A 9695-nucleotide genomic window follows, 5' to 3' on the forward strand; every position below is an offset into this window, starting at 1 on the left:
TAATGGCGAAGCTAAAAGATAGGGTAAAGCTTAAATTGCACGAAGGCGCCTGGAGCGCGGAGGACTTAAAGGACCGACCCCGGGTGCCCGAAGGGGACGAGGGAGGGGGAGGTCAGAGAAGGAACAATCTTTGTTGGCGATAGCACCTTTGGTAGGAGATTTACGGAGGCCTGACAAAGGAGACACCGCATCCGGCCCGTGACCCGGTGACCACCCGCCTCTGCACCGATTGACCCCTGACAAATAACAATAAAATTAATAATTAAAAAAAGTAATAAAAAAAGTAATAAAAAAGCAATGACTTAAATTGACTAATTTAGTCACTTAAGTAAGTCATTAGGCAGTCAAAATAAGTTAAAGTCACCGCCGTGACTTTTTTAGTAAGTCAAAGTCACGGTAGTGACTTGACTTACTGACTTAATTCCCAACCATGCCCCCACCCCTGAACATATTCTCAACTTGCTAACATCCCTTGGGCACATAGTCATCGCCCAACTCTCACCAGGGCTACTGTTCAAGGTTCCGGTGCCAGCTCAGCATAGCAATAGGCAATTCAACACGAGCATCGCACGAACATGCTGGAAGAAAACGATATCTCAGCCCCGCTCCTCTTGCCAAAGCATGAGGCTCGTGGGGGCCGGAGATATACTTCCCTTGACGTTTAGCCAAGAACCGCGCATAGCCGGCGAACTCGTTTACAACGCCGCGGGGATCTCAGGAACGGCTTCACGCTTCTGCATCTGCCGTTGCTTCTCCTTTCTGGAGCCCCGACTGCGCAGCTCATCGCACCACCTTGGACTCACGCTGGACCGTCAGCGCTGCAAGGCTTGAATGGCTGTTGAAAAGCACCCTGGAGTCGGCTGCCTCCAGTTCACGGTCGGACAACAGCAGCTCCGCCGCCAACGTCTTGCCCAAGCTGCTTTGATGGCACCGCCAAAACCGGTGGGTCAGCGACGACAGCATCCTGCCGATCCCCCCTCGCCTTCCCAAGAGCCCCCAGGAGGCAAGCAAGCCTTAAGCGCTCTCCTGCCGCCGTCGTTCCCGCCACGAGACCTCCCAGGCCGCCGCCGGACAGGCGTGAGGAGTAGCGCGCGGGTTGCTGAGCAGGCATCAAAAATGCGTTCGGCCAACCCTGCACTTTTCGGCGCCCGAAATTTCATGAGTGCAAAAAGCGAAACCCGATCTACCCTGCACATTCAAAACCAGGAGATCAATCATGGACTTGCTCTCAGCGCCACCTCTACGCCGGGGCGGCGGCCGCCCACCGGCCAGACCCCAGGACGAGTCCGCCGGCGTGGGCGGCTTCGCGGGCCCCCTCGCCCATCTTCCTTCCTCGTTCGTCACAGCTCTTGAGGCTACGGCCAAGATTGCCACGACCATCGTCATGCTGAGGAAGGGCCACCCGACGGGGAGGACACTCGAAAGAGCGCGGGGGGGGATGGGAGTCGACGGTGGGGCTGGCCATGTGCTGGAATCGTCGCTGACGAGCAAGGCAGGACAATGAGGCTGTTGTATCTCACAAAGCCAGAAGCCAGAGTGGTGGCCAGATCGACGCCAGTGGCGTGATGGAGCCCCGATGGACGACGGTCTGTTCGATGGACGATGAACTATGGGGAGATGGCGTGAGCCACGGCGTCTGCACAGGGTGTCTGCATAGGCGGGTCGCACATGTCAGGATGGCTGGATGCTTCACGGGGAGGGGGAGGTGGCTCTTTCTCTGCCTTGCCGGTTAGCCGCCGACCATACTAGGAACCCCGGAGCGTTCGTCGTCGGGTGACCTGCGCTCACACACGCGCCGGGAGGCTGCTTGTGCAAGCTAGGTAGGCGGCAGCCCCAGCAGAACTCGATACAGTTTACCTCATGCCTGGTCTGTGATGCCGTGCTCCAGGGTCCTTGAGCGCCTTGTTTGCGCAGCCATCTGGCAGAAGAGCGGTCGTTTCTCGCGGGGACGATGCGCTATCTGCGAGGACGGGGGGCAAGGCAGCCCCTCCCCAACTCAACTTCAGGGTGTCACACGATCAGGGCAAATCGGACGGCGGCTTCATTGTTATTTGTTTAATATTGCTCGGTGAGCAGCGGTATAGCTATCAGGTCTCTTCCACCCAGATATCATCCTGGGCCAGACCGAGAACCAGCTCCTTCCAGAACATGTTTTGTTTGTACATGTACATATAATCGGCCTCGGGGCCAGTACATTGTCTTTCTTTTTGTTTTGCTTGTTTGGCAAGTTGTTTGAGTCAAATCGTAACCAGTCGTAGTCACTCGTCCACCCCTCCTTTATCCGCCATCCATAGACAGGAAGAAAAACCCAAACCCGTAAGTAAAAAAGTGTGATACACTCTGCATCTCGGAAAAGAAGGTGAGATGAGGAGCACGAGACAAAGGAGAATGCTGCCCGCGGGTCGGCTGAGGGTGGTGACGATATAATAAGGAGATGTGGAGGTTATTGTTGCTTGTCCTCCGATGGTGGTGTTCCCAATCTTTTGTTTGCCTCTTATCCAAGAGGTTTATCTTCCGGTCCCGCCATTAAGAAAATTGTCCGAGATGCCTATATGATATCCGCCGGAAAAGGCGAGATTGTTTGTGGTCCCAAAGCAAGAGACGATGATGATGTGACAATATAAGGAGAAGTGACTGTGGTATGTTGCCGATAAGGAGATCGTGATGGTCCCAAAGATATGATGACAAGAAAAGGGATGGGGATCGGCGGCCAGGATGGGAAATGCCATCGTAGCTCACCCGAGTCCACACAGACCCTTTGAGAAAAGAGAAGAAGTAGGGACCACCCCCCCTCCGCCATCATGACGGTAGGGATGGTTAGATGCGCGAGAGGGCAAGGTTGTAGGCCGGGAACGCGATGAAGGGCGCGGTTGTCGGCCTGACCCGCGCAGGCCTGGCCTCGGAGCCTGCCGTCTTGGCGCGACGGCGGCGCAGCATGGGCGGCGGCGATGGTGCGGGCATGTTGGGCGCGGGGGATGCGGGCTCCTTTTGCAGCTTGGAAGGCTTCGGGGTGGCGGCGGCGGCGTCGTCCTTTGTCTTGCGCGGCGAGGCCGGCAGGACGTGGCTAAAGTTGCGGCGCTCCTCGATGGACGCGGCCGACTCGCCGGCCAGCAGGCCCTGGACGTTGACGGAGCTGGTGCTGGTGCTGCGCGTCAGGTCGGTGAGGGCGGTGGAGGACGCGGCCGACGACGAGGCGGTCGAGTCGTGGCGGCGCTGCAGCAGGTCGGCCGAGTCGGCGGTGCTGGTGCTGGCGACGGTGGAGGCGCTGGTGCGCGACTGGATCAGCAGGGCGGAGCGGTCCATGCTGAGGACGGGCTCCTGGTAGGGGATGTAGGTGACGACCGAGTCGTCCTCCTGCTGGTACCACTGGCGGTCGTCGTCGAGCATCATGTGCATCTGGTGGTGGTAGTCGGAGCCCGGGATGAGGAGCGAGGGCGACAGGTTGAAGCCCTGCGACTCCTTGAAGGTGGCCGTCGAGCCGGTGCGGACGCGCAGCGGCTGCCGGAGGGAGAAGTTGGCCGCGGGCGCGACGGCCGACACGGGCGTGAAGGCCTCGGACGCGGCGTTGATGGACACGCAGGGGCTGAGGGCCGGCACGTCCCAGTGGTGGTGACCCGGGTGCAGGCTGCCCATGGGGGAGGAAGGGGCGATGTCGTCGTCGTCGCCGTCGACGGCGTAGTAGACGGGGGTCGCCGTCTCGTCCTCACGCGAGAGGTCGAGCGAGGGACGCTCCCAGCGGTAGTCGCAGTCGGCCTCGACCTCGTGCTCGTAGCAGTAGTCGATGTCGTCCTCCCAGCTCTCGCGCGACAGGAACTCGGCCGCATCGCCGCCCTCGGGCACATCGCCCGGCGCGGGCTGCGTGCTGACAAAGTCGCAGCGGCCCAGCGTCTCCGAGGCGTTACTCGGCGCGCGTGCGCGCGAGGCAGGGGCAGGGGCGGCGGAGCCCTGGCGCAGACTAAGATGCCTCAGGTGCGGCACCGAGTTGCTGCCCCTCAGCGACGAGTGGGTGCTAATGATGCTGAGCCTCGACCGGGCCTGGGTGAGGGCGGCGTGCTCCTCCTCCTCGGGCACGTCGGCCAGGCTGGTGTCGAACGACGTGTTTGTGGGAGAGATGAGCGGCCAGTTGACGTCCTCGGGCGCGACGGTGCCCACCGACAGGATACGCGAGAACCTGTACTCGGTTGGCAGCACATAGCTCTCGCGGAAGCCGGACCGGCGCATCTGCAGGCCCTCGTCCTCATCGTCGTCATCCTCCTCCTCCTCCTCCTCGTGCTCCTCTATGCTCTCGACCAGCCTCTCGGGGATGCCGGCGCTGGTCTGGGGCCTGTCGACGATGCCGTCGATACCGTCGCTCCTCATCGACAGCCTGCTCGACACGCGCGAAGGCGGTATCGGCGGCGACGACTGTCCCCCACTGATCTGCTCCTGCGAGCGGTTCCACCTCATCTGTGATCTCCGCGGCGGCGAGGGGGTCTGGGAGCTGCGAGAGAGACTGGTCCTTGGCGAGACGTCGTCCATGGTCATGGTGGAGTCCTCGTCCAGGGTGGACAGGTTCTCGGACGAGCCGAAGTCGGGGAAGCGCAGGCTCTCAGCCTGGATGCCCTTGAGGGCGCCGCAGGACGGCACCTGCGAGGTGCGGATGGTGGACAGCTCCGTCCGCAGGATGGCGCTGCTGGACCTCTGCAGGCTGCTGAGGCGCTCCTTGTCGGTGTGGGTGACGTGCTGGAAGTTGTAGGGGCCCGAGATCTGCGGGCGGCCGGAGTCGGTGGCCAGCGACCCGGGCCTCTGGGTCCTCCTCCGGCTGAAGAGACAGGATTTGGGGTCGGAGGTGGGAATGTCGGAGGAGTAGACGGAGCTCGAGGCGGAGCTCTGGGCGCTGCTGTCCCTCCGGAGGCGGCTCTTGCGGTTGAAGATGTTCTTGCTGAACAGCTGCTGGACACTGTCAGCGCGCTCCCGCTGTGCTGGGGCCTGCATGATGCTGTTGGTGGAGCGGCCCGAGGACCGGCGAGACAAGGCGGGTGGCCCTTCGAGCTGGTGCTCCCATGAGGCGCGGCCCGACGAGACGAGGGAGAGCAGCGATGACGAGCCCGACGACGTGTGGCGGGACTGGTGCTTGTCGTGGACCGACGACTGCCTCATCTGCTGGCTGAAGGCACGAATGCTCTCTGGGGACGGCGGGCCGTCGATGGCGGGCTCGAGCAGGTCCGTGATAGTCTGGCTGTGCAGCTGGGCCAGGACGGGAGGGCTGGGAGGGGAGGGCACTGAGCTGTTTTTGTTTCGGCGTCCTATGCGGTCGCCCGACAGGATGGGCAGTGCAGAGCTGGCCCACATGATGGATGGCATTGACAGCCCGGACCGTGCCCCCGAATCCGCTGTTGTGCGTTTTCTTTTTGATTTTTTTCTCTTCCTTCCCCTTGCGTGGTGGCCGCTATAATCCCAGCCTGGTAGTGGGCACCAGGACGGGGCACCGAAATTTCGTTCCAAGGTCGCGCGGTAGAGACGGAACCACGAAGCGGATGTCCCCGGCAGTCTCAGTGGCTGACAGGTCCCGGACCAGCGTCGCGTGCAGCACCGGGGGGAGCTGGCCAGATTCCCACACGGGCAGGTGAGCAGTCAACACGGACTAGCACACTCAGCAGTGCGCTCTGGCGTCGTAGTACCGACCCGTCGAGTCGTGGCGTTGCGGCTGGGGGATCCGCCGTTGCGGTATTGGTCTTTAGGTTTTGGTTCCTATATGTTATCCAGTCTGATAGTGGGTGTTGTTGTTCTTGTTGTTCTTGTTGCTGCTACTCCTATTGTTGTTGTTGTTGTTGCGGTTCCCCGAGCGTCGTTGTAACCCAGAAGAATCTCTTTCTAAACCGCAGCAGCACGTGTCTGTGGTCTGCCGCTGCGTCGTTCTCTGTTCCCGATATCACAGGTCTCTTCGTAATGGATCCAAGCAAGGCGAGCTCGCGTGTCTGATTCCCCTTTATGCTCCTGTAGAACCAAGATTTCAAAGCAAAGCGTGAAGATGTGGAAGAAGGGGGGGGGGCAAACCTGTGGGGGACGAGATAGACCTGGGCCTCAATGCTATTATGTATAATCTGAGTGCCGGCCACCGGGGACAGCGCTGCGTGTTGCGCGCGCCTCCCTGAACGGAGAGCGCTCCCACGGCAAGGGACATGGGACGCAGGCTACCTAGCCAGGGAGGGCCCTAAGGCACAGGGGAGCCGGGGTAGCCTTCCAAATGGTGACATGGGGGGCCCAGTCAGTCAGTGCCAGGGTGGCTGCTGGGTTGGACAGGGGTAGGGGAGACGGCCTGCAAGAGCGAGAAAGTGGATCGGTCTTTTTTTTTTCTGGGTCTCTCGCTCCCCAGCCGTCGGCGGACGGGGGTGTGTGTGAAAGGAGCGAGGAACAAGAACATGGATGGGAGAGGAAGGGCGGCCGTGATACTCCACTCCCATTCTGTGCCCAGGGGTCTTGGGATGCCTACCTGGGCAGCCTCTCTCCAGCCCAGCCCGCCGGCCTCGCGCACAAAGAGAGAAGGCAGGGCAAGTGGGACCGGCCCAGGGCAGGTTTGCTGCACTGGCAGTACCTCCTTGTGCGGAGGGGTGCCGTGGTGCTCGCAAGCACGATATGCAACCCAGCACACGCAGACCGGCCTCGCTTGGATGCAGTTTGCGAGGCGAGGGTTCGAAACCCCAGCCCTCTCTCTGTCTCTTTTTCTCTCCACGCTGTCCCCAACTAGCCCAGTGGGGGAAAAAATGAGGGGAAAGAAACAGTCTGGAAGGCTTGTGGAGGGACAGCGGACAGCCAGTGCAGCTTGCCTGTGACTTGTTTGCTTGCTTGCTTGCACCAACAGCGCCAGCAGCAGTAGCGTATCTGGTTAGGCCTCACGCAGCTCGCTCCCTCCCCACCCCTCCTCGACGGTTGAATATCCGCAGTTCTAGAGTCGACGAGCTTCCCGGCTCAAATGGCTGAATATGCTGGGCCAGGATGACAGCCGTGGAGGGTAACCTACCCGGCCACCCGTTCTCTTCCTGGGGGCAACTCTCTGTCCGCACGTCAATGTAATATCCGCACATTCGTTACTGTCTATCGCACTGCCAGGTTGGCAGCTGCCATGAATGCGGCAGGTGTGGTTGGTGGGGGTGGCTGTCAGAAATACATGGATGGAGCAAATGTTGAAATCCATCAATCACGTCGTTTGTTGGCTCCTGCCTGGTTCCTGCCTGATATTTTTGGGTGCTCGCCATGGACCAACGGTTCGATATTGCAATGTCGCTCCACGCAAAAGCGGAATGGAGATGGGCAGACAGACTCGTAGGGCAAATTGCCAGAACCAGATTTCCGGGTTATTGCCCCAGGCGCTCCTACACGGAGTTGCAGAGCACAGTCGTGTTGGAATTGCGTGCGTGCGGCCGCCAAAAACGGCCGCCCAGGCCCGCAAGCAGCCCGTCAAGGCTTGAATGTTTGGTTTGGTACCGTCGCGAGAGAAAGTCGAAAAGCCAAAATTGAGTTCTACAGGCCGGGGAACCACCGGGGAACCATTGGGAGGGTGGTAACTGGCCTGGTCGTAGCACCAGCACCCGCCAAGCAGCCAGTCACATCCCATCTTTGACAGCTCTGCGCCGTCCTCGCCTGCAGCCGTCCAGCTCTCCAACGCTGCGCTGCAACCCCTCTGGCCGACTGGTGGGCGACGAGGCGCTCTGGTTTGCCGGATGCGCTTCCATCCCTCCTTCTCGCACCGCAGAGGCACATACATACACACGCATACGTATGTACAGTGCCGGGTGTGATGCCACAGCCCAAGGTAGCTCCCTCATTGGCAGCAGAACGTGCAGGTCGAGAGGTTAGGTATACGGATATTCGTGGGGCCGGTCGCCATTACCCCAGCCAACCATACCAACCCGTTCGCCCACCAATACTGGGCTGCTGCTGGCTCGATGCTACGTGATGTCCTCTCTGTCGCGTGTGAGAAATTGGCATTTAATCTCGTGCCAGCCTGGCGAGGCCGAGCCGCCCCCGCGTCCTACGCCGCGGTCCGACTGTCTGCTTTTGGGCTATATGCGTATGAGTGTATACCCAGAAATGGTGCTTATACAGTACCAACTAATGCAAGGCAGACCAGTCGGGGAAGGGGTGTAGGTGTTTATCCCGCAGGGCCGAAGTGTTTGGTTCCGGTGCTGGGTACGGGCAACTCGGCCTTCCGAAGCACCGGCCCCGTTTCGTCATGTTCACGCTGCGCGGGGAAAAGTGAGAGAAAAAAAAAGACAACAATACGGGTTCCCACATTCGTGTCTTGTCCGCCGAGCCGGCCTCCTCCAAGGCAGCGCGCGTCATCCTGGCCCATTCTTTGCGGGTATTCACTCACGGCACAGCAAAAACAAGGTCTGGACCTGTAAGCGGGGGGAGGGTGAGAGAGCCGAGGTGGGAAATGCCCGGTTGGAACATGAATTTATTTGGGTGTTGTAATCTCCCAGTTCATGCTCCGTCAAATCGTCAGAAAATAAAGGAAGGAAAAGCAAAGAGACGCGACACCTGACAGCCCGAAAAGCAAGCAGCATGCCTGCCCACCACTCGGGGCGAGTCTACGGTAGCCATGCACGCCAAAGATTCAGCTCTGGCTCTGGTCGTCAATGTTCGTATTTCCTCGACATTGGACGATTTTTCTTTTTTTACACCCTCGTGCACATCACCACTGTCAAGGCGATCATGGCTCGCAGATTACCGCCACGGCAAGGGGGCTATTGACAAGAAAAGAAAGAAACCAAAAGCTGGGATGATGTGATGTGATTTTTTTTTTCGGGGCGAATGTGCGTTCATGCCAATTGGGCCGTCTAGCTGTGAGGTGGCTTGGCACACCCTGATAGAGTGGCGCTATAAACAAAATATCGACCAATATGGAATGCACCGGCGTGCCTTTGGACAGCTCGAGCGCTTGTACGACAGAAGACGAATGCGAAGGGGGAAAAATCAATAACAGCCATGGATCCTCCGCGGCTCGTCGGGCCCTCATCCATCGCCTTGGCTCAGCAGCCGCTTGCCCACATCGCGGCCCTTTTCTCATCCTCCCCAGACCCCTCTTTTGCGCATGTCTTCCCTCTTCCACCCCCTCCTCTCCCCAGAACCAAGATCGAAGAGGGCCGACTGAGCGCTTACTGTCGTATGGTACCTGGACGCGGCAGGTGGGCTGGGCCACCAGCAAAGCCCACTCTGCTCTGTATCTAGATAGACGAGGTGCACACCTTTACCTGCCCAGGCTGTAAAGCGCATGCATGGGGATCCCTTACCGCCGGCCCGGCGAGCTGGCCGGCCTCTCTTTCTCTCCCCTGCTGTTTTTTCTTCTTCTTTTTCTGCTCCTTCTTGTGTGATGGGCTGCCTACGCCGCACAGGCCGAGAGGGATCCCCGGCGGTGGTGAAGGGGGGCCCGGGTACACAGGGGACCACCTACATACCGACACAGTATGCACACATAGAAGGCTGGCTGCACCCTGCCGTCCATCGAGGATGGGCATGTGCAGATGAGAGAGAGCACACATACGACATCATGCGGGCGGGAAATGAAGCGCCCCCCAGCTTTGACGCAAGAGGTTGCGTAAGATACGGTATCTCTCTGCGTGCCCGCCTGGCGCGGATGCGAGCGACATGGATTTTGACTACTCGCCATCACGAACGTCCACTGCGGCCTTGTCGACGACACGCATGCATTTCCC

The 9695-nt window shown here is 59.8% G+C and overlaps 2 protein-coding genes across 2 annotated transcripts; both read right to left on the reverse strand.

Annotated features, from left to right (window-relative positions):
* Nucleotides 1-695: 695 nt before the first annotated feature.
* Nucleotides 696-1465, reverse strand: GGTG_09446 (hypothetical protein; the record flags this gene model as incomplete). The annotated part of the gene is made up of 3 exons (XM_009227296.1): nucleotides 696-792; nucleotides 884-919; nucleotides 1266-1465. 3 exons carry the CDS (start codon nucleotides 1463-1465, stop codon nucleotides 696-698), a joined length of 333 nt encoding a protein of 110 aa, XP_009225560.1.
* Nucleotides 1466-2033: 568 nt separating this feature from the next.
* On the reverse strand, nucleotides 2034-6043 carry GGTG_09447 (hypothetical protein). Its single transcript, XM_009227297.1, has one exon. The coding sequence runs from the start codon at nucleotides 5341-5343 to the stop codon at nucleotides 2818-2820; it is 2526 nt and encodes an 841-aa protein (XP_009225561.1). The 5' UTR covers nucleotides 5344-6043; the 3' UTR covers nucleotides 2034-2817.
* Nucleotides 6044-9695: the final 3652 nt, after the last annotated feature.

The sequence above is a fragment of the Gaeumannomyces tritici genome (genome assembly GCF_000145635.1).
Source record: "Gaeumannomyces tritici R3-111a-1 unplaced genomic scaffold supercont2.5, whole genome shotgun sequence".
Taxonomy (NCBI): Eukaryota; Fungi; Ascomycota; class Sordariomycetes; order Magnaporthales; family Magnaporthaceae; genus Gaeumannomyces; species Gaeumannomyces tritici.